The sequence below is a fragment of the Hirundo rustica genome, chromosome Z, assembly GCF_015227805.2.
Source record: "Hirundo rustica isolate bHirRus1 chromosome Z, bHirRus1.pri.v3, whole genome shotgun sequence".
Lineage (NCBI taxonomy): Eukaryota > Metazoa > Chordata > Aves > Passeriformes > Hirundinidae > Hirundo > Hirundo rustica.
Genome location: NC_053488.1, coordinates 70,470,911 through 70,495,716, shown reverse-complemented (window position 1 = coordinate 70,495,716; position 24,806 = coordinate 70,470,911). Strand labels below are relative to the sequence as shown.

The window sequence follows — 24,806 nt, the reverse complement described above, 5'->3', positions numbered from 1 at the left end:
GCTCAACTTTAAAATTAATAAATAGTTTATTAACATGCACTAAAAGAATAGAAAAACAGAAAGCTGGAAAAAAACTAAAATGGAATGAAACTTCAAAAACACTCTTCCCTCCCCTTACAAACTGTTCACTTTCCTACAAAACAACATAAAGAGACAAAACTTGTAACTTTCAGTCAGTTTCACTATCTGACAATAGTCTTTCATCAATTCGTTAGGGTAAGAGTCTCTCGTAGAGTCATGGATCCCACTGACAACCTAGAACAGTTCTCTTGTGGGTTTTAAACTGTCACAAAAACAACTGCCCAGAGAAACCTGCCTTTGTGACCCTCCCAGGAACAGTTTCCCAAGCTGCTTATGGGTCATGGGTCTTAGACTTTTGCATACTGGGGTGTCACCTTTTAAAGATGAATAACTCCAAAGCAAAGGATTCTTCACCTCAAGGTACAGAGATATCTTCTCACTTCTTCACTGGCACAGGGGGCTTCTCATCTTTATCTCTGTTCAAGCATCTTATAGGATATTACTTAGTTCATCACAAACACCTTTGCTCAAATCTACACACAAATTTAAACAATCATCTCCCCAAATGCATATCTTTCCTATGATTTAAAGGAATGACCTAAATATAGAGTTCATTTCCATGGCTCAAGTAAGAATAGAACAACCAACTCGTCAACCCTCTGTCTCAATAGGCTTTTCACTCTTGCTTTACTGAATTCATGCTGTCTCTTCTTTATGTTCACTCTGTCCTTTCTTACTCTCTCAGAGAAGGGCCAAGCTCTGGAAGCTTCATGTTGCTAAGAAAGAGTTAAATCTGCTCAGAGTCTTTGTCTCTCTCTCTCTGTAGTTCGTAGTGTTAAATGTTCAAGGCCGAGCTGATGAGGGAGGAAGAACTCACAGAAACATCAGAGATCAGAGCACTCAGGCAGTCCGGAATCTCAAAAAAACCCCCAGGCAGGATCATAAATGCCTTCTCAGCCCCCGCCTCAGTGCAAATTGGGGTGGCTTTGGTCCAAATGGTGCCCATAGCTCCCATCAGGGGCCCAGCAGAGATTTCTCTCTGCTCCAGGGAAGTTTGAAGAAAGTAGCTGTTACAAAACAGCAACCTCTCCTTGCCCTCCATCCTGGGAGCCGATGGAATCCAGCCAGGCCTCAGGCCAGCTCCGCTCCAAAAGGGGGGAGCAGCAGTCCCAACTCGATGTTACCTGTCTCTCTCTGGCCAAAGGAAAGAGGAAAAAAGACCCACCTACAGGAAATCAAGGGGTTTTATATGGTACTTCCTAAAGTCGCAGCTAACAATTTCAGTGGTCAGAATAGATGTCAATATTCTAATTAACTTTCTGATAGGTCCCTGTCTCTTTTAAAGCAATTCCCAGGTCCTGACCTGGAGAATTATTTTACATTTTTTTATAACTAAAAAACCAAACTGTACTAACCCATGACAACATCTTATTTTCAGAGTGCACAACCCTTACTAATCCTTAACAGCAATCTGTTATTCCATATGTGAATGCTTCTGCATATTTTGCATTTCAGAATGCATTAGGCTCCTCTATTCATAAGAACTACTTTCAAGTTCCCTAGGTCCAGAGACAAAACATGACTGAAGAAGTCAAACTGGCAATCCTTTACAATAAACAAACAAACAAACAAACAAAACCCTAGCCTTTGTTTGTTTGGTTGGGTTTTGTTTTGGTTTTTGGTTTTTGTTTTGTTTTTTGTTTTTTGTTTTGTTTTGTTGTTGTTGATTGGTTGTTGTTTTTCTCCCAGAAAAGTGATTCGTTAACTCTGAGAAAATCCCTTATGTACTCTGTCAGGAAGTTATTTGTTCTAAAATTTAAGATCTAGAAACAAGCTATTAAATATTAAAATCTGTGTCTTTGAAGCACAAATAACTTGCTTGTCATATCATCATATTTGCTAGCTTGCTGGGTCTAAAATTTCAACCTCTTGACTTTGCTATGCTGTTACACAGTTTCTGTTACTTTCAGCTCTGATATGGCTTATTATTTACTAAGTCATAGTTTTGTTAGCAAAACTAGAGAAACTTCTGAGATAGTAAGAAGTGTAAATGCTAAAATAACATATGAGTTCTGCAGTTATGTCTGCTTGTGATAAATGTATCTACCTTTTCATTAAATACTTACTGCTGCTGGCTATAATGATTTTGGTGAAATAAAGGTATATTACTTGATGGGATCTCTCTAGGGTTTTTTTTTTCTCACAAAAGGTGGATGAATTTGAACTGAAGGACTTTCTTCTCTTTTAAGTCTCTGTACCTATATGAAAAGTTTGATATATATGTTTGATACATATGTTTGATATATAAACATTAATATGTAATTTTATTTAGCTTATGCAGTCTAATGTGTTCCTTATTATAACTTTTATTTGAAAAGGTATAGTCTCTTAATCTGGCTAAATAAAGGATCAATTAAAAAGTTGAAAGACATACCATATCTTACTGTATAACTTGGAACTGACCCAGAACTTTCTGTTGGCTTTCCATAGCAGGGCTTTTGCTTCTCTTACTCCGGAGCAGTTGGTGCTTTTAATTAACAAGTCAGCACTTGAACTATTCCTATTGTGATTAGAACAACTGTTTAAAGTCTTTTTTTCAGAAACTGTAGAGCTATTATGAAGCAAAACAAACAAACAAACAACCCCCCCCAAACACCAAAACAAACCCCAACAAAACCAAAACCAACCAAAACAAACAAACAAAAAAACCCCACAAAAAACCAACCAACCAACAAACCCCAAACAACGAAAAAAAAAAAACAACCAAACCAAACCAGTTATATGCTAGGTGCTTACCTTTTTTTTTTTTTTTTTTTTTTTTTTTTTTTTTTTGTAGTGTTGGTATAACAAATTGATTTTCTCTTTTGTTTCCATTGCAAGACAAAGAGTGCACCAACATGATCTAATACTTATGTTGTCTCTTTGGCTGTGAGATTTTGGGAAAATAAAAAGAAAGGTATCCTATTTAAATGAACATCAGGATTTACTTTTGATTCAGCTATCAACAACTCAGAAAGGTGAAAAAACATTCACAGATCTGAAACCTCTCTTGCTTAGGAAAGTGATACGTCATAAGCCACTTCCTTGCATGAGCCAAAACAGCATTATCCCTCAATTTCCACATACTGATGTGCTGGTTTAAAGCAACTGAACCAACCCCCTGTAGCTCTTCCTCCCTGCTGGTTGCCAACAGGAAGGCACATTCAAAGCCACTCCTATATTTTAAATTGATGGTTCTTAGAAGCCACAATTTATTTTAAAATTTCCTTTTCAACCTCCACATATGGTTTGTGTCATTCCTCTCTTCCAATTCCTTGTGGTAATGAAGGGAATTCAGAAAACAGAAGTCAACAATACAGAAGATTCCAGTAATCTAGAAAGGCATTTGCTTATGGCTCTATGGGATAGGTAGCATTGGATTTCACACTTTCACACTTCACCAACATGTAAAGAACACATTTTATAGAAACAGACATTTAGCAAGATTTTCTGGCATTTGGGAAGCTAATGACTCCCAGTCCTGTCATGTGAGTGGATGGATTAAATTGTTTGTAGCTCTCTGAGAAACCAGGAATTGGGAAGGCCAGTTCAGTCCACTAAAAAACAGCACAACTTCATCTGCTTTTCACCCACTACTTCCATATTTATACAGTCTTATAAAATCCTCTCTGGATCCCTCCTGGATCTGACATAATTATTTGTTTTCAGGTTTTTTGAAGCTTGCTTACATCCAGTAACTGAATTTCATCACAGTGAGTGTCAAGAGAGCTCTGGTATAATTAACTGTATTCCTTAAAGAATAAAAACATGATATTGACACCACATCAAACTTATTTAATCTCATACATAAATTTGGGATGATGTACAGAACTTTCATTTCTCAGTTGTATCAAAGGCTTTCTATCTGTCACAGTATGTTCTCTCTCTAGATATAAAGAGCACAAGAAGTTTACAAAAGATTCAGAAGATCCAAGGTACAAAGCTTGCTCCATTTACCAAATATACCTCTACCAAGCCAAGAAACTTGTAAAAATGACACTTTTCCTGTACTGCCGGCCCTGGAGTTGTGTAACTTGAGTTTAATGAGGTTATAGAATCCAAAGTGCCACAAAATGTTTACCAGGATATAAAAAGAAGTAAATTTTCTTTTCAGAGTCCTTATATTTTTTCATAATCTTGTCTTACTTATCTTATCAAAACAAAGTCAATAGATTCTCAAAGAATTTTGTTTGTTTTCATCTGTGAGGCACTTCTTTATTAAAAAAAAAAAAAAAAAAAAAAAAAAAAAGGTATACCCAAGAAGTGGTAGTTTTATCCTGTTTGTTTCATCTTTCAGTTACCAGTCTGTCAAGCAACAATTCCTGGATGAGGAAAAAAACACTTCTAATGAGTTATCACATTTGTGAATGTGACAGTTCCAGTAATAATTCTTTACCTCACTTTTTCCTACTGTCTAGGGCAGCAGGTGTGCTACACACATGAAATGGAAAGGATGGCTAGCCTTCAACTGCTGCCATACTCCATGGCTGCTGGCAGCAGATGTTTTGGCAGACTTGGCGGAAGACAATGTTTGGATGGTCTAGGTTGTTTTGACTGGTCATACACATTTCTCAGAGATAAGATGGGAAGTTAAAGCACAAAAAGTTTAGTTCTTGCCTCTGTGTTACAGCTTATAAATATGTACCTGAAGAGTCAGTTGTTTAAAAATAGCAAAAATCTCATACTTCATTTACATATCAACTATAAAAACTACCATTTTTCAGTCTCCTGTCAAAGAAACACTGTAACTACCTGCCCTGGTAAGTGATTCAGTAATGTATGTAAATTTTTGTTAATTGAATGTATTTTCACCTTTTATAAAAAGACTAATTTATTACTTCCTCAAGCTTTTGAAACAGTCAGATTCTGATACAATCATAAGGTAGTTTCCCAGATTGTAGGAAAGACTTCTTCACATGAGTTTCAGCTTTCCAAATCTTGGGCCTCTGACTCTTAAGAGGGGAACAACTATTAGATCAATACAAAAGAAACACATTTCAAGAGGGCAGGCTATGTTGAAAAGAAAGGCAAGACAGGTCAATGGAACTTCACTTAACCTGCTCCTTTGCTTGACTGCCTTTAGGCTAAAGAGGTTTCCCCTCAAATCCAGTCTGAACACCTAGTTTGAAGTTCTCCCCTTTGTCTCTTGTCTTCACAGTGTGCACTCCTGTAAAGAACTTTAGTCCATCCTCTTTAAAACCTCTGTGTCAGTACTGTGAGGGTGCTATGAGATCTCCTGGAAACTGTCTCTTCTGAAAAGAGTAAGTCCTGCTCCCTCAGCCTTCTCTGTGCATGCATGATAAATGCATGAACCCCTAACCACCCTTGTGGTTCTCCACTGAACTTGCTCCAGCAGTTTGCCATGCATTTCCTTTATGGAGGTCAAAACTGAATGCAATAGTCTAATATTGTAGTGCTGGGGATACTTCTCTCAGCTGACTAGCTGTGCTTCTGGACAGCACAGGATGCTGTTGATCCTGATTGTTACCAGTGTGCACAGCGGCTCATTGAAATCCAAGACACTCAGGACCTTTTCCACAGAGCTATTCTGCTGCCTGTCTGCTCATTTGGAGGTCAAAGAAGGTGGCCAGTGTTATTTCATAGATGAAATGCAGATGACACTAAACCAAGTGGTGCAGCTGACATTCCTGAAGGACAGGATGCCATCTAGAAGCACCCGCACAAGCTCGAGAAGGGGCCCATGGAAATGCCCTGAGGATCAACAAGGCCAAGTGCAAGGTGCTGCACCTGGGTCAGGACAACCCCCAGCATCAGCACAGGCTGGGGCTGCACAGATGGGGAGCAGCCCTGTGAGAAGGACGTGGGGATACATTGAGTGAGAGGCTGGACATGACCCAGCCATGAGCACTCCCAGCCCAGAAAGCCAAACGTGTCCTGGGCTGCATCCAGAGCAGCGTGGGCAGCAGGGGAGGGAGGGGAGTCTGCCCCTCTGCTCTGCTCTGCTCCGGTGAGAGAGACCCCACCTGGAACCCTGCCTGCAGCTCTGGGTGCCAGCACAGGAAGGACATGGAACTGCTGGAGTGAGTCCAGAGGAGGGACACCAAGATGATTAGAGGAGGGGAGCATCTCTCCCGCAAGGAAAGGTGGAGAAAATTGGGATTGTCCAGCCTGGAGAAGAGAAGGCACCTAATTGTAGCCTTCCAGTACCAGAGGGGAGCTTACAAGAGTGCTGGAGAGGGACTTCTTGAAGTCCCTTTCTAGAGACTTTAAGAATAAATAAAGATATGTACTGGCAGAACAAGGAGGAAATGGCTTCAAGCTAAACAGTAGGTTTAGATTGGATGCTATTTTGGAAATTTTTTTGACTCAATTGTTTATTGGATACTATTATTTTATAATTATTGTATTTTTGGATATTTCTATTCTGTGAGGGTGAGGGAAAACGTCACCCAGAGATGCTGGGAATACCTCAGCCCTGGATGTGTTCATGGTCAGGCTGGATGGGACTTTTAGAAAACTGGTCTAATGAAAGGTGTCCCTGCACATGGCAAAAGAGTTAGATGATCTTTAAGGCTCCTTCCAACCCAAACCAACTGTTTGATTCTGTGATATGATTCATTTCTCCTGTCTGTTCAGGTCCCTGTAGATGGCAGAGTAATGACTGTCCCCTCAGCCTGGTGTCATGTGCGAACTTGACATCACTTGACAATACTGCTCTCTGTCACCTTCTCATGATCTTGATAAGCATGCTCAATGCCCAGATCCCAGGAGAGATCCCTATAATACTCCTCCCATTATGGGCCTCCAGGCAGAGTTCAAGTATCAACTTGAACTTGAACATTAACTCCTATCTGCTAAGCTCAACCATCCAACCAGTTTTTTACCCATATAGTTGTCCACCCAAGTGGAACTATAACGTTCTTTGGATACAAGAACATTGTGGAAGACCAAGTCATAAACCTTGCTGAAGTCAAGGTTATACTAGTGTCCCCTCCTACACAGATCTACATATTTGTCATGGAAAGCCATCAAGTAGGTCAGGCAACACTGACCATTGTCAAATTCAGTACTGGCTGTTCCTCTCTGTCTCCTTCCCCATGAGCCCAGAAATTTGTTCCAAGAGTGCGATGATTTTTAGGAAGACTAAAGCAAGGCTGAGTTTGTGGAAGATGGGACCTATCGTTATGTGCCTTGGCTGATTTATTGTCTTCAGCAGGCACACAGCTTCAAACAAAGCACCTCCACACTGCTTCCCTCTTCCTTATCCTCCTGTATATCTGGGGCTTCACACAGCTCTGTAGTATCTTAGATATGTCTACTAAATAGTGTTTGTAGAAGCAGTTAGAAGTATTTCAAAGCCTATGCATGCAACTACTCACTTTTTTTCCCAACATAAAAAATCATATTAGGTTTTCCTTGGTCTCTTAATTATTTCTACTGTTTCTCCTTGAGAAAGTCAAATCCTTCTGATCGTAACTACTTTCATATTCACAACACAGAAATGAGATGTAAAGTAAGAGTAGTAGAAACTAGAAGATGCTAAGAAATTTTAGAACTTCACTGTTGGTACACAATGTGAGGATTTATTACACAAGAGGTATATTAAAACAGCTTATTACACCCTTCACCAAAATACAGATAAATCAGAGCAGGAACAAAAATTTTAACTATCCTTTCCTGTTTCTCATTGTTTAATGGAGGTACCTGGATATTGTTTTGAAGACCTCAATGGAGATTCTCAATACAAAGTTGAGATCAAGGACCCAGTCAGGCAAGTTGAGATGCAGACAACACACATTTTATACACAAAATCCAAAGGGATAGTCTCCTTTCTTGTCCCATCCTACTCTGTCCATAATAGTTTAATACCCAACGTAATAATTCAAAGAAACACAGGTATTACAGAAACTAGCAACATAGAAACATATAGATGTGTAAACATTTTCCAAAATAGCAACAAGAAGGTTAAGCGAACAAAGCACAAAAATACCCTGTGGTATGGAGGAGGGACTTGGCAGAACCCCTTATCTTTTCTCATGAGGTCAGAGATGTTGAGCATAGAAGTCAAAACATTTGGCAATTCATTTTCTTCTGCCAATGCATCATCGCAAAAGTTCTTGAGGCGGACCTTTGTGTACTCTAAAATGGTATGGTGATGGGATAGCAAAATCTTCCAAATTAACGTCATGGCAAAAAAAAAAAAACAACGGAGGCCTTACCTCTGAGTCCAGAGAAGGGCAACGAAGATGGCAAAGAGGCTGGAGCACAAGTCTTAAAAGGAGCGGCCGAGGGAGCTGTGGCTGTTCAGCCATAGAAAAGGAGGCTCAGGGGGAGACCTTATCACTCTCTACACCTCCCTGGGAGCAGCTTATAGCTACGCGGGGGTCGTTCTCTTCTCTGAGGCAGCTAGAGACAGGAGAGAGAACGCGTTCTCCAGCCGCGCCAGGGGAGGTTCAGGATGGATGCTAGGAGGAGTTTCTTCTCAGAACGGGGGTCGGCGCCGGGCCGCCCGGGGAGCGCCGAAGGCCCGGCCGGGCGCGGCGCTGAGGGCGCGGCCGGCAGGGGGCAGCGCGCGCCGCCCGCCGGCGCCGCCGGGGCTCCGCCCCCGCCCGCCCCCGCCCGCCCCCGCCACCGCCCCGGGGCGGAAGCGCGGGCGGACGAGAGGGCGAGCGGCGGCCGGCGGAGCGCGCGGAGCGGGCGCCCGGCGGGAATGGCGGACGGGGCGCGCTCGCTGCGCGGCGGCGGCGGCGGCGGCAGCCCGGCCTGCAGCCCGGTGCTGGGCGGGCGGGGCCGCGCCGCGGCGGGGGGCAGCAGCCCGCCGGGCCACGCGTTCCGCAGGGTGACCCTGACCAAGCCCACCTTCTGCCACTACTGCACCGACTTCATCTGGGGGCTGGCCGGCTACCAGTGCGAGGGTAAGGCGCTGCCGGGGCGGCGGCGGGACCTGCCGGGGACGCGTCTGGGGCGAGGTGGTGGGGGGGAGGAAAAAATTGCCTGAACCCACTGCTGATAAAAACTCTATTCGTGATTAGTATCAACGAACTGTAGTACTAAAATCTATTTTTAAAATCTAATGCGAAATCACAATACTAAAACACAGTACTGGAATACAGTAATAAAAATAGTGCATTCCATCAGAAAAAGGAGCATCTAATGGTAGTAATTAAAATTCTAGTAACAGTCTAATAACAACAGTCATAAATTGCAAAAATCAAGTCTGAAAACAACAGTAGTGCTGAAAATTCTGCTCTTACTAAAAAATACAGGAATAAATTCTAATAATAATAAGTCTAACAAAAATAACATTAAATCAGAGATGTGTCACTGCTCGCTCCTGTGTGGTGACACCAGTGTGTGATGTGATCTAGCAGTGTCCCAGCCCATCTACCAGGAGGTAGACACACTGTGAGCCACCAAGCACACCAGAAGCTCAAAGTGGATCCATCCCAGGAGCACTCTTACCTGCTGAAATGGCTAATCCCGTGGAGAATCTGAGACGTGTGGAGTTTGAACCTTTTAGACCTTGGCTCATGCCAGGAAGGGGAGAAGGAATTGCTAGGTTTCCTTGCTGGCCTACATGGCAGCTGAGGTTCTTGGAAGGAACAGAAATAATAACTTGTTCTGAGGCAGCAAAATCCAGTGGTGTCATAGCAAAAAGAGTGGATCTCTATGTCCCTCTTTAAAGGAAAACAAACACACCACCATCAACAACAAAAAACCCAAACAAAACAGCACAAAACATGATGTCTTCATGAGCATATGCAATCCAGCTGGCTTGCATTGCAGCTCCCAGGCCAGGTCCAAAGAGTCAGGTTGTACAAAAGCCTCATTGTTTGGGTGGGTGTCTAAAAAGGCTGTAGGTGTAGAACAAGTACCCTGAAGTTCTCGGAATGCATCTTGCCTTTTGTCATTGCCGTGGTAAAGAGAGTGCAGGATTAAGTAAGGTAGAAACCATGTTCCTGTGTGGTATAAAGCAAGTCTTGCAAAGATGGCTTTATATTTGCTTAAAAGTTTTCTGAGAGAAGTGTTGTTCTGTCTGTGTAGCATAAGGTCGCTGCTTATCCTAATAAGCAAAAAAGCCCCAAGCTCAAATGATAATCTTTCATTATGAAAATGCACAAAGCCAGTCTTCTATGGTCTCTTCAATCACTGACTTAAAAAAACGGCAAATTTTTGGAGTCGCTAAACTGGGTATTCAGGTTTGCCAGTTAAAGGTCTGAATAGTTTTGGTAATGTTAGCAGAACATAAAGGGACCAGAATGATGTCTCTCAGGGGGTTTTTTGTGTGTTGGTTGGTTGGGGTTTTTTGGTTTGGTTTTTTTTTTTTTTTTTTTTTTCCGCACTCACATATAACATACTTAATCCTAAGCGCAACTTGTGTTGCTGCAAGTTGCACTTAGGACTTTTTCCTAGTTTTCCACTGCAGTTGTTGTTCTGGAGCTGTTCTTCCCCCTTGGCTTTTCCAGCAGAATTCTGGATAGGCATCCTTAGCACCACTGTCTAATGAACATATGCTGATGAGGCACTTCAAGCTGTATGGTTAAAATATCTCTTTTAAAACTACATCTGAACACTCCACCTGAAACAAGTCACCTCTGTGATGGGTAATGCAAGAGGGAGGAAATACTCTCAGTTTTCGTTAGCTCTAACGTTCTCTGCTCAGAGTGTAGGAAAACCCTGTAATGGCACCTGGCACATCAGTGTCTCCACTGGGTGAAGAATAAGAATTGACTTTTTGTTTGTTTGTTTGTTGTCCTTTCCTATGTTTTCAACCAGCGATGCTTAGAGTCATGTTTGTCTTTCCAACAACTTACTGATAAACAACAAATCTCAAAACCGCCTGATGGGTCATTTGCTCATGTGTCTGCTGTTGTTAGGTTCCAAGTTATTTCATAAATGCTAATATGATTTCTTAAACCCTATTTTAAGTAAACTGTGTTTAATAGTTACCTCCTTGTCATATTTACCTTAACTAATGGATTTTGATCATTGCACTTTAGAAAGTGATAGGAGTGCCAGGCTGTTAAAACAAAAAATTAACATGCCAAGCTATTAGAGAAGGAAGCGTTTGCTGTAGACTTGAAAAGCATAGTAGATAATTGCTACCTCCTTTATTTTCTCTGCAGAGAGCCTAGGTTTGCAGGTGTAATTGCAGCTATCTTTGGACTCTGTTTGATAAACCACCTACAGGCTTCAACATGAAGCCATCAAGGTGCCTTTTTCTGAGTGGATTTGCAATGGTTGCTGTTCCAGATCTGTAGGTTCAGATGTTCAGTCTCCTGATGCTGTTTGTGTTGACATTCCCTGGAGCTGGTTATTACCAAAACATATGGTTTCCAATACTTGAAGGGAGCCGAGCATGCCCATGGTGTGACGCTGCCAGTTATTGAAAGGAAATAAAACAAACAAAAAAAACCCCCAAACAAACAAAACAAAACACCCCCCCCAAAAAACCAAAAAAACCCCCAAAAAACAAAACAAAAAAAACCCCAAACAAACAAACAAAAACGAGAAAAAGCCCACCTCTTATCTGTCAGTAGTTTGAAAATAGTTGTATGGCCTAAAGGACCTGGATTTGTGTTTTAATTGTGATTGACTTTTAGACCCTTGGAGAATAGCATCTTCTATGTGTGAATGATCAAGTTTGTGGAGTTTTTTCATAAACTTATCAACTGCTGAGTAAACTGGCATGTGTCCATGTGGGTTACCTAGCTGTGAAGCAAAAGTTCATGAAAATAGAATGAATTCTGAAAACATTTCTGATTGAGGAGGCCAAGATGGTCCTTAGGTTTTCTCTGTGAATTCCAAAAAAATACATGGAAGAGAGATGCTCTGATGCTCTCCATACAAGGCACAATGTGTCCTGTATCTAATTTTGTTTAAAAGCAAGATACTGTTTCCCACTCCAGTTCCAGGCCAGACCTCTGTGACCAGCACTTTGTATGGGATTGAAGGTATATTCCAGGGGAGAACTGCAGCTTTCTTACTTAGACTGGCCAGGTATTTTTACTAATGAAATTTTATATGTATTACGGTAATTTTCCTATGTGCAATAGGTGTCCAATTGCATCTGAAGATGTCACTGTTTTAGGCATCTGTGCACATATTTATTGTAATAGCAGTCAATCAGACTTGCATCTGTGGTTTATTCACATAATCTCCCTGCTCTGACAAATCTCTTTTCTGTAAAACCTTTTGTAAAGCACTGTTTTTCTTACCACTTTCCTACTTGTAGCTGTGACTTCCTTTGACAAGTGTGTGTGTATGTGTGACAGAGTAAGTGAAAACTGCTCTCTTATATTGCTCTTGCTTTCCTAAGCATGGTCATTTCAGGTTTGAGTGGGTTTTAAAATTTCCTTAGGCTTGGCAGAGAAGAGGTAGTGTAAATGACTGAGGTTTTGTGCATGTGTATATGCATCTTAAAAATGAAAAATGCCAGATATATCAATTCTGTATAAGAAGTGTAAAGAGAGCTCTTCCTGGTAGTTTGCAGAAGGACCAATTTCATACACTAAGAGGTAGTTCACAGATATTTTATACTGGAGTTTGGGATTAGTTTTAGCCACCAATAAATACATTTCTTTTCATGGTGCCTTTATTTTACATAAAACACTTTAAAAAAAAATTTTGGAAGAATTGTGGATCTGTACATTTTTAGGGTTACAAATATTTCCAGTTCTATAAAATTTTCTAATGTAAAGTCTATTTGGTTTATTTTAGTCAAGGATAAAATGTAGGGGATTTAAGTAATAAGCAAGTTTCATTGCAAACTTACAATTGTTTAACCATTTTAGGTTTTTTATAGATATATATTTCATTAGAATATTTATGGGAAGCTGCAGTCATGGACTTCTTGGTATGTATTTGAGCAGGTAGGGCACCTGTCTTGATATGAAGGCCCTAAGTCAAATAATATTTTGGGAAACAACATCTTTGTTTTCTCTTTTTGTTTTTGGGAGAAGAATTGAGGGGATTTGGGGGGAAGGGGGGGAGGGGGTGTGGCGGGGATTTAAATTTCTTTTTTTAGGCTTCTAAGCAGAACCTCCAAAGTTATTCCAAGATGTATAAAGCTTTGTTTCTCTTAATCTGATTTAGAGGTTGGCTGACAACACCACAGCTTTTCCAGAATAAAATGTAAATGGTGGATCTGAGTTATATTCATGCCATAAATTTCAGATTTGGCAAGATAGCCAGAAAGCTGCTGTGATTTATATGGGCATGTCTCAGATAAGGACAAGCCATGTTGTTCCTTGTTGATTTAGGAGAGCCTGGAGATGTTCAGACAGCATTTTCAGCAGCCTTTAGATGCATATTTTGGACAAATGTTGTATGCAGTCTATTAAATTTAATGGCTGTTCTAAGAAAATAGAGTCAAACTGGGAGCGTGTGTTAAAGCTGGGAGTTTGCTGAGATATGGAGGTAGTAGCAGGGAATAAGGGGACAAGGGGCAGTCTCCTTGGACTCTCATCCTTTCTGGTTCTATTGTTGAGACAGGCATGTGAAACATCCTTGACCCTACAGGTTTCATTCAGATCTGTTTTGAAGGAAGTGAGTGATATATGAGATTCCTCCAAGAGTCTTAATGCTTGCAGTTCAAAAGGAAAAACATATTGGTGAGCTTCGCTTGCTTTTGGTGCATTTTGAACTAAAAATAAAAACTGACAAAAACGTAAAACCACAGTACAGTTTTGCTTCTCTCCTCCAATCAGTTTGCATTTTCAAGACTTTGCTGCCTTTATTCTTCAGTGGTTTTCTTGTTGGTGGTGGGGCCTTTCTGTGCAACAACAAGATTTTTGATGTTGAGATATTTGAGTGAATTTGATTTTGCTGCATTTAAAACTTAGATGGAGCAAACAAAGACTGTCAAAAAGGAAAACAAAACAAAAAACCAAACAAACCCCCCCAAAAACCCAAAATTCCACAAAATCAAACCTTACGCAGAAATTTGGTTCAGTTAAGCTGATATACATGTTGAGAAAAATGTTTGGAGCATTGACTGACACATTGAAAAATGCCATTTATTGGTCTGGATTTGAAGGATAATCCATTTTGTACTGAAGAGAATTCATGCTTTCCTTTTCCCTGCCAGCTTCTGACACTGCCTTAGAGGAAAATATCGCTGTCACCATCAGTAATGCAGAGAAAAGGACAGGGTGCTTTGTGAGTATGCACACAGCTTTTGTAGCTGGAAGCTGTAGTTTGTGATGATAGCATTAGCCCAGATTTCAGTCCACAAACTCAATTAGGTAGTAAATAACTTACTGCAGAAAGTGCTAAAACGTGTAATCCAATACCAAGCCTTGCACAGCACTTTCATATATCATCTGTGTTACTGCCTCTGTGTGACTCCTTGAGCAGTGACAAAAGCACTAAGGAAGGTGCTCATCAACCCATCATGGTGTGAAGTGGCTGGCGGCTGGTGCTCTGCAGGCTCTCTTTCTAGATGATCATTTATCAAATATACCTTAGACATAGTGTGTTCAGGTGTTTCTCAGCCATCTCCAGGGGTGGTATCCTGGGCTTATTTTAATCTTGCACAAAATTTTTCAGTCTTCCTTTGGTAAGTTTCCCACATACCACAGTTCTTGCTGTCCTGTGCTAAGGATCTAAAAAGATTTTATTCTTTGATGCAGTTGTGTGGGAGATAAATGCCTGACTAGTTATTTCTATGGGTTAAACAAAAGACAGGCTCTAAGGCTTTGCCCATAAAACTGAGCCTTTTAACAGTATTTTGTTTAAAACTTGTACAGCATTTCAGTCACAAGTGACCTCAGTACTTAATGGGTAAAGAAGCACCTGCCTGTTCCAATTTTTGGTGATGTTTATGTGCAATTGCTGGGTGCTAATGCAGTTCCTGCTTCAGGTTTCCTTTCTTTTTGGAAACCAGTATGTTTTGATAACACTTCCCCTTGCTCTAGAGATGGCATGCGTTCCTAGAGAAGTCTGTATTAACATGGTTTGCTTGCCCGTCTCTGTCTGATTACTCAGTCCTCCTTCAGTTTAGTGCTCAGCAGTTTTTTCTGGTGGTGATGTTAGTTGTATTTCGATGTTTCCCTGACAACGTTATTTAATATCCTGTTTTTTCCATGTGAAATAACCCTGTTAAACACTCACTTTCCATTGACGATTGCTTTACAGCAGGGACTGTGCTATGTTCAGTGGACATTAATTACCTAGTTGTAATTGTAACTCAAGGTGGGGCCTCCTACGTTTACTGCCAGGGGGAATGGTATGCAAGGTTTTTAGTTTTCATTCTCCTCTGGTCAGTTTGTAACAAATGCTTCTGATGATTCCATCCACCATCACCACTCATACTTAGAATTATAAATCCAGGGATAAGAAGTCCTGCCTCTTTTTTTTGGTGGGTTCCCTCTAGACATCATGCTTTTGCTGGTCTGTTTTCTCCTTTTTTGATTACATGCTGCTTCTAACTTGTCCATAATATTGCTTTGCTTCATAGTATTCCATAGAAAGCAGGTTCTCTTCCTGATTTTGGAGCACCTTTCTCAGGTGGCAGCTCTGAATTTTCATTGAATTACGCTGTCCCTGGATGACCTTTACTTTTTGGTTATGTCACTAGTTTCTTCCAAAGGTGTTCCTAAGTCTGAATTTCATTACCTCAAACTGACTTCCTTCTGGGCTACTTGTTGTTCAATTAGATGCAACCTGAGCTGGCTCTTGAAAATACCTTGGTGAAACTGCTTTTGCAACACTTACAGAAAACAGGTGACTAAGTTACTTGAATATGTTTAATTTGACTCAGCTCCAGTGGGTAAAGAGCAGATTGCGTGTGTAGTATGTACACCTTTCTAAAGGATTAAACAATACATGCTGATCACACAGCTCCTGGGTTTTTTTGCATTTTTCCCCCCCTCTAGCCTTTTTATTTAATGGTAACTTTCAGTTTGTGAGAAGCCTGTTAGGAAATACTCCCAAGCAGAGAGCAAAACCTAATGGGTGTATATCACAGTTTGATAAGGAACACGTTGGAAGCACACTTCTTTTTTTACTAGGTGTGCCACCAAGTGTTCTTCCTTATTGTTGCCTACTGTTGTCTCACTTGTGGAAGTTTGTTATTCAGTAGAGTACGGTCAACTCCTCATTTAACTTCCGGTTCTTATTTAAGAATTTTTATTTGCTTGGCTCTAGGAGAATGGGTTGTGTATATTCATACATATATATTCACATGTATTTATGTGACTTTGTTGCTTTCTTTTCCTGTTTAAAATTGAATATCAGTGATTTACTTGGAAATACATTTAAGATTATTAATGTGATATGCTGGTATCACTCACCTGCTTGGCTTCTTTATAAATACCAGTTGTGTGATACAGTTATAGATGTGGCACTTACTATTGTATAAATAATATTTTTAAGATCTTAAACAACTGACAGAATAAACAACGTTGTAAATTTAATCTGTCCCTGGAGGTTTTACATACACAGTACTGGAGACATACTGAATATTTAGCTAAACAGATTTTCTTTTAAGAGATTATTGAATTATAGAATTATTTGAACTTCAGGGGTTAAAATAGGAGCATTGTGTTGTTCTGGAGGGTAGTATTAGGTTATGATGCCTAGGAAATATGACATCCAGTTTAAGTGCAAGAATGCATAGGGAAAAAAATCTCAGTTCTCATTGCTTTTCTTTCTGCTTGGCAGATTGTGTTGCTTTTTAGTTTATTGGTTTGCCGTGCTATAATTCAGCTTATAAGTATTTCCTTTTTGTGCAATACTTCCTCTGCAGAATGTGAAAATAATAACTGGTACACCTTGTTAACCAGTGAACATAAGAAATAATCCACTAAACATAATCCTTAAGTGGTTCAAGCAAAAATCCTTCCTCAGTGCTGGAACCATTATGTGGTTGGGATCTTTGCCTGAGATCATCATAAATACAAATGGGTAAGGAAATTGTAAGATTCCTCTAAACATGAAGATGGCATGAGGGAAGGCTCTGAGTGTAAAGGAAAAAACTGATCATATTTGAGACTGTGGATGCTTTCTTTCAGAATAAAAAAAGGCTTTTTTGAGATGACAGATTTTCTTCAGAATCTAGTTAAGATGGCAGAGAGAGTGTAAATCATCACACGCACAAATTTGCATGGGAAACTGATTAGGACTAGCAATCCCGGAATGTATCTGCTATAAAAAGAATCCCTTAGACTTAAATATGTGGGCTGAGCAACAACCTAGGAGAAACTGCTTTTTCACATTCAACCTCTTTGCAAAACAGTATTGATACAGAGTACTGGAAAAGCTGATTAATTTTTTTTTTTTTTTAATATTCACAAATGTTCACATAATTTAAAACTCTCACGACACTTTTGCAAGTTGTTGCCGGATTTTGGGTGGATGCTGTTGGATGTCCCAGTGTCATAATACAGCGCTGGAGCAGTTGTGCCTGGCAGGCTTGCATATGAGGTGCAAGCAGAGTGTCTGCCCTCACTGCTGAAAGTTGTCATTGGTACTAATAGCAGCCCTTCTGAAAAGGAGTCACAATCCCTTTGTCTTGGAAGAGCTTGAAAATGGTGCTTGCAATTATGTTTGCAATGATGCTCCAACTCTCTGTCTGGATGTTGGGCAGACTTAATTCTGTAAGCAGAAGATGCTGAGTGAGAAACTGAACACGTGATCCAAGATGAGGCATTGTTAAAGGAGAGATATAACCTTAAACAGAAAGAACTTTAAAGATTCTTTTTTCAATTTCTGTGCAGAAATCAAGTACAAACTTAGATGTTCATATGTGAAGATGTTAACTAACAGCTGCTAGGAATATTACGCCTCGGTTGCCAAATCCTTTTTTAAAAAATAGGCTAAAGTAGAAAGTTAAAATACTATAATCTTAAAAATACTCTTCAAAACAGCCAAATATCATTGTGCCCGTTTTGGTTTTGACCTCTGTTATTCTGTTCCTATTATAGTCTCTTTGCTCCAGAATAGCTCCTGTTTGGCAAATGCCTAGAGATTTCTTGATGCTATTGTGTTTTTCATTCAAGCGCTTTTTCTTCAGCTGAACCAAATAGATTATTTAAAAGCAAATCTATAAGATAATGGAGATATGTTACATTTCTTTGGTTTTGCTTTCTCACTTTTACTTTTGCTCAGTGTAACTTTTTTTCTTAAATATGCTGTCCTGGGAAACTTTTAAGAACCTGTCAATATGTGTTGATAATTCATGTGCATAAATTAGTGGGTGAGTATGCTACATAGTAAATTAAGATCAAGTTCTAGAAGAACTTTGCCTATCAATTGAAAAGACCACACCGAACAACACTAAACTGAAATGAATATATGAGCCTTGATATAATTTGGTACATCTTTGGGAAAGATTTGTAGTTTTCAGGGATAGATTTTGAATTTTAGTGTTTATGAACAGAGTAATTTTGTCTTGGAAGTTCTGGTGTATTTGCCAATGGTATATATAACTTATACTGTAGGCTTCTGATCTCCAGGTAAACACTCATCTTCTATGAATTTTGTATTATCGTAGACATATGAGACTGTTGCTTTAATTCAGGATAAATACAGTTTTTGATCTCATCAGTGACTCAAGCCTAAGTGGTGGAATTAAAATCCTCACACTTTGTTAAAAGGAATCCTTCTAAAATACTTGAAGTGAATAAAATTAAGAACTGAAGTTAAAATAAAACCACGGAGATCCATGCTTTCAGTTTGCTTTTGGGAAACAGTGCTTTGTGAATGTTTTGTTTTCCTGATTCACCCCTGTGTGAATCATTTGCCTTTAGTTTCCTGACCATGTCAATAGCTTTGTAGTAACAACACTGGAGAAAATACTGAATGTACTTACCCAGTTGGCGCAGGATTCTGTTTCTTCGTTTTCACATTTTTTTCCTCTATTCTTTCCAGGTCTGAGGTTTTTCTCACTCAAATACTATAGTTTTATACAATTCTGATTGTGATGCAACTTGGAAATGAAGCCACATAGGAATGACAAGTAAAGGCGGTCGTGGCAGCGCTGGGGTATCTTGTTTTTTTCCTTGTTTTGTGTTGCTAGGAAATGTTTAGATGCTCTAGATAATCCAGAGATTACCCAAATTAAAAGTGGAAGAAAATTTATTATGGGGTTATGTAGATTAATAATGAGACCTACGTTTTAATTGTATCCAACTTTTCTTGAAAAATTGTAACTGTGCTGTGGAGGTATGTGGGTTTTTCTGTAGCTAAGCTTAGCAGTGATTTTTTTCCTAGTATCTTCAGGATTTTTAATGATATTTTTATGTTCTCTGTTCAGTTTTTAAGAGGCAGAAGAGGGATTGCAAACCTCCTGTCTGCTGGTGCTATCACTAAGTGGAAAAGACTGGGTTTACGTGAAATGCTGCCCAGCTCTCCTTGGTCCAAACCACATCTTATGTGTTTTGGAGGGAATTCTCAGTTTCCCCCGCTGCTAAGAGCACAGATCTGACTCACTGAGTCCCTGTGTACATGGGACTCATGTGGGGTTTACTTTGTGTGTCACTGGTGTTATGCCCCATAGGTGCAGAACGAGTGTGTATTACAGCTGGTGTGCAGCCTGTAATGTTGAAAATGTCTCCAAGTCTTTGGGTACTGTGAGAGTGTCCAGGCAACTACCAAAATTTTATCATAGCTTATGAAGTCCTACTGTGCATTAAGTTCAGCTAAGATCCACCCTGTTTATTTAAGTGTAATTTGAATTCTTCTTTTCCGAAGTTGGAGATGTGCTACTATTATTTCCCTTTTATACGTGTGGGGGTACTGGGTATGTCTAATGTAGCAGAAGTGTTAACAGGACTGTTTTTTATAGGGGACATCTGTTGTTGTTATTGAGGAGGGTGACACTGACGTGGCAGTGTGTGGATTTATTTGTGCTGTACTGGTAACGAGTTGTAGCACTGCAGGAGGCCACATGTGTGAGGGCTGGGACCTTGCAGTGTTAATGCAGAGTGCCTAGGTGTGATCACCTCATGAAGCCAGCAAGCCCAAGAGCAAGGTGCTGCAACTGGCTAGGGGCAATCCCAGACAGGAGTGCAGACTGGGAGGAGAAGTCAGTTGACAGCAGCCCTGTGGCGAAGGACTTGAAAGCTTTCACAGATGAAAAGCAGGACTCGAGCTTACAATGCCAGAACCAAGCACATCCTAGACTCCATCCAGAGCAGTGTGGCCAGCAGATTAAGGCAGGTGATTCTGTTACTTTACTCTGCCCCTGTGAGGCTCCACCTGGAACACTGCATCCAGCTTGGGATCCTCAGCACTAGAAAGACATGGACTCTTAAAATACGTCCAGAGGAGGGTCATGAAGATGAGTGTAGGGATGGAGTACCTCTGCAATAAAGACAGACTGAGAGCTGGGGTTATTCAGCCTGGAGAAAAGAAGGCTTTCAGCAGCTTAAGAGCTGGTTATCAAAAGGTGGAGGAGGGACTTTTTTTATGGGCGGATAGTGACAGGAAAAGAGACGATGATTTTAAACTGAAAGAGAGCATCTTTAGATTAGGTGTTCGGAAGAATTTCTTCGCCCAGAGATGAAAGAGATGGTGTGGGGCAACTGTGAATGCCTCATTCCTGAAGATGTTCAAGGCCAGGTTGAATGGTCTGCTGAGCAACCTGGTGTGGTGAATGGCAGGATGAGTTGAAACTACATGATCTTCAAGATCCCTTTCAGCACTAACCATTCTGTGATTTTGTGGTGAAGTTTTTGTTCCAAGGATGCTTGCAGTAAATGTCAAATTATTTTAGTGCATTTTCCTTTAAATTGAGGGCCAGATTACAAGTCTTCCTTGTAGTTTTTGTTGTGCTGTTCTAAATGCTGTAAGCTATAGCTCTTTGTTTTGACCAGTAAATGTAAGTCAGCTGGACTGTACTGATAAACAATTGACAAAGTTTCTCTTTGTAAGGCATCACCCTGAAAACAGTGACTTGGAGAAGCTGTGGCAGACAACAGCTGCAGGGAGGTAAGCATTTATGACACCTGCAGTAGGTGGGTCTGTGGATCAGCTGGATCTTCCTTGTTCTTCTGGTTTTAACTGTTTCATGTTTCTCTGCCCCTCATGTCCAATTTCATTTACACATGCTGTCCGAACTGACGCATCTCTGCTCCGGCACTGGGATTCAGTTGATTGCATGGGCAGTCTGCAGCAAAAGACATAAGAGGCACCAGTTTAATACAAAGCCAGGAGAAATTTCTGATTGCTAAATGGTCTTCAAGAGGCTTTTAGTGGTATCTGGTACTTGATTTTCTTACCCCCATGGCATGTTGCTGAAACTAGGAGTTGGATGTCATTGGAGGACCTTCTTCTTTGAAGATTGCTAGGATCTGTAGCCTTTCACTGCATGTGCAGGGAGTGTGATCAGACATTTTTCTATCATCCTTTGAACTGGCTTGACCCTTTCTAGCTGTGTAAAGGCGGCAGTCTTGAAAATCTGGATAAAAGCCCATGTGTAGGCTTTTTACTACTGTTTTACAACTGTGTTACATGGCCTCACATCTGGCTTGTGTGGGCAACCTTCATCCTTTTGCCTGTACCAAAGAGCTGCTCGAGTGCTTTATTGTTTGCCCTCAGACAGAGAGATTTCTGTGGTTCAGAGACAATTTCTTTTTGGACTCCTGCCTTCAGCATTCCCAAAGACTGCTGGTAGCTGGTATGGTTGGGAACCTGCTGGGAGAAGAGTCATAACTAATGGTCTATTGCTGTTACTTTGTTGGTGGCAAAAACTGTGTCCCTCCAGACTGTCTGTGCAACTTCACATTGTTAGTGGGAGGCCTCTTCCTCTGAAGGATCCCTTTTTCTGGAATTGTCAGGAGATGAATTGCTGAACTCTCCTCTGATGTTGTAGCCCTCTTTGAGATTTTTTTGTTTTCCAGCAGCGGACCAGCACCTAGTCCCATGGCACTGTCCTATCTTTGGCCTAATCTTCAAGAAAAGAGAAAGTGTTGGGGCTTTCTAGGTGTGAAAGCCAGTTTGAGACTAGTCATCTTCCATCTCTCTGAAGAAGAAAACACTCTTAATATTGGGAACCTGTTTAGTAACTAAAACTGCATGCCTCTGAAATTCTGTGTTCACCCTAATTTCACTGGTGGGAAGTCTGACCCAGCTGTCTTTCAAGAGGAAAAAAAGTGAAGTCTATGCAGAACTCACATTTCTCATAAAATTTCATGGAACAGAATCACAGAATAATTTGGGTTGGAAGTTCCCTTAAGAATTACCTAGCCCAAGACCCCACTCCCACGCATCCCACAAAAAAAAGCAGGGACATTCTCAACTAGATCGGGTTGCTCAAAGCCCTCTTCAGCCTGACCTTGAATGTTCCCAGAGATGGGGCATCTGCCGGCTCTCTAGATGACCTGTGCCACTGTTTCACCGCCCCTATCATACCAAATTTCTTCCTTACATCCAGTTCAAATCTACCCTCTTGTAGTTTAAAAGTATTAACCTCTTGTGCTATTGCAATGGGCCCTATCTTCCTTAAATGCCCCATTTAAGAATTAAAAATTTGCACTAAGGTCTTCCTGGAGCCTTTACTTTCCAGGTGGAATAATCCCAAGTCTCTCAGCCTCTCAAAGGAGAACTGCTCCATCCATCTGATAATTTCTGTGACCCTTCTTTAAGACCTGTTCAAATCCTGTGTTGAGGATCTCAGGGCTGGATGCAATGCCCCAGGCAGGGTCTCATGGTAAAGGTGCAGAATTACCTCTTTGGACATGGTGGGCATGCTTTCTCAGCTTTTTATCCATTAACATCCCCAAGTGCTTCTCAGCAGGGCTGCTCTCTTTCTGTTCATACCTCAACCTATATTCATCTCGGCTGTATCCTTACTGGCCATACTGTACGGACTGGAAAGAGCATGGACTGCAGTATCTTCAGTGGAATGGTTAGACCCCTCTTCTGTGTATAGACATAGCTAGTAGGTTTGGAACCCAGATAAAAAGCAACAGGCAGGATGTCTAGATTTTCTGATGGCTGTTACCACTTAGAAAAGCCTCTTGACCCAATGGAGATGGGAGTTTTGTTTTTGTTACTGTGGTATAACTGTGGTATAACTTCTCTGTGCAGTTATTTTCTCCTTGAAGTGCGAAGCCTTGGCAGGACTGTGCATACAGTGTAGGTGCCTTTGTCTTTAGCTGTTGGTGCTCTGGCTTTTCCTGCTGAACAGGATCTAAGAAGCCTTCTCTGGGTAGAGTCAGGAGATGGGAGGATGCAGAGAGTTTTGTTTTGGCAGGTGAGGTTGCTTTAGTTCATTTGTCAGTACTCGTTTTACAGTACCAGAAGGATGGAGAAGCAAGATACCTTGTGGTAGGCTTCAGAATATTTACAGCCTTAGGGGTGAGAGAGTGAGAAGTGCTGAGGGTGGCCCAGGTGCTTTGTGAGGCTACTGCAATTCAAGCAAGCTGACTATAACCAAATGATTGACAGTTCAAGTATATTAGTGAACTTATCTGTTTCCTTAATAAGTAGCTTGTCTTATTTTCACTAGTCTTTTTACTTTGTTATTTTCTACCAGCATATCTGAAATACAACTGGATAGGAATTCAGGTGTGCTGCCTTGAAGTTATAGAGCTCAGATGCTACAAAAACTTTTTTTTTTTGGAGTATCTGTGCCTATAAAGAGGAGGTGTTCACATACTGATAATTCTGGAAATATAAAGTGCAAGGCAATTCACATTGTTTGGAGGCAAACTGCATTTTTATCAGACAGGGTATATACTGGTATCTCCATGTAAAGCAGAAGCAGGTATGATTGGCTGGTTGACAAGACCAGAGAATCCTGGAGAGAGAAAAGAGCTATCGGATACTGGTGATCAATAAGGATACTCAGATACCAGTAGGTATCTGGAAAACCTTAACAAGGCTTTCATTTGGATTTTCTGAAGAATAGTATTTACAGTGTGATTTCATTGAAATTTAAGACAAGCAAAACCTGAAGTTTCTCACCGCAGTGAGAGAGGAGGGTCTTTTTAATGCTTGACTTCTTAAAAGATTTCAGAGATTTCTCCATTCCTCTCTCACCATTGTTTGAAATGTTCTGGGAAGACCAAAGCGTCTAGTGACAGTCTCCCTGGTGACATTTAGCAAGCATTGCACAACAGACTTCTAAACTTAAACTAGGCTGTGTTTTTGTCTGAGAGAGCACACCAATATTGCATACAGGTCTTTGCATGTTTCTGCTGAATTGGGAAATAAGCTGGCGAAGTCCATGTACTGCATCCAGGATTCCTTTCAGTGAATAGTCACAGTATTCAGACTGGCCTGTGGTCACAGTTGCAAACAAAAAGCTATATGCGTCTGTGTTGGCAAGCTGTTACAAGGGAAAAGTAGCTCAGAGCTGTGTAACAAATGTAAAAGTTGAGTCCCACAAAATTCCAGTAAAATGAAAGTGTTGCTTTTAAGTTACTCATGAAAATAGTGACTCCTCCACCAGCTTGAGTGATCCTGTCTGGATAAAAAGTCTGGTAAGTGTTTTTGATATAATTTAATAACATTGTGATAGAAAAAAATAAAAGTATTTTTCTCCAGTCTGTGACTCATTAGCCCATGGGCATTTTCTGAAAGCTATTGTCTTTTTACTGTCAATGAATCTCTTCAGTGAACGCAAAGGCAGTCCTGCTGAACAAAATAAGCCTGCTTGTGCACCAAGGATGACTTCAGAAGGGAGTGATAAAGCCATTGAAGGAGGGAGGCAGATTAAACATGTATTTTGGCTTCTGTTATGTCAGACACACACTATGGAAGAGCAGGCAGAGCAGAGGAAATAACCTACTTAGTTCTGACCAAAATAAAACTTCACTTTGAAAGAGTCATATTGA

The 24,806-nt window shown here is 40.6% G+C and overlaps 2 protein-coding genes across 3 annotated transcripts in view; one reads left to right on the top strand and one right to left on the bottom strand.

Moving 5' to 3' along the window:
- ACO1 (aconitase 1) overlaps positions 1 to 9,502 on the bottom strand; it is a 54,250-nt gene extending 44,748 nt beyond the window's left edge. The window contains exon 1 of one of the 2 annotated variants that reach the window (XM_040090119.2): positions 9,484 to 9,502. The gene's annotated coding sequence lies outside the window, so the exon portion shown is untranslated. Of the gene's footprint in view, positions 1 to 8,240; positions 8,543 to 9,483 lie in introns of those variants that run through there. The other variant, XM_040090117.2, reaches the window with a different exon arrangement.
- DGKQ (diacylglycerol kinase theta) overlaps positions 8,732 to 24,806 on the top strand; it is a 97,605-nt gene continuing 81,530 nt past the window's right edge. Inside the window, exon 1 of the mRNA XM_040091014.1 lies at positions 8,732 to 8,936. Within this exon, the coding sequence (XP_039946948.1) occupies positions 8,732 to 8,936 (205 nt within the window). The remainder of the gene's footprint in view (positions 8,937 to 24,806) is intronic.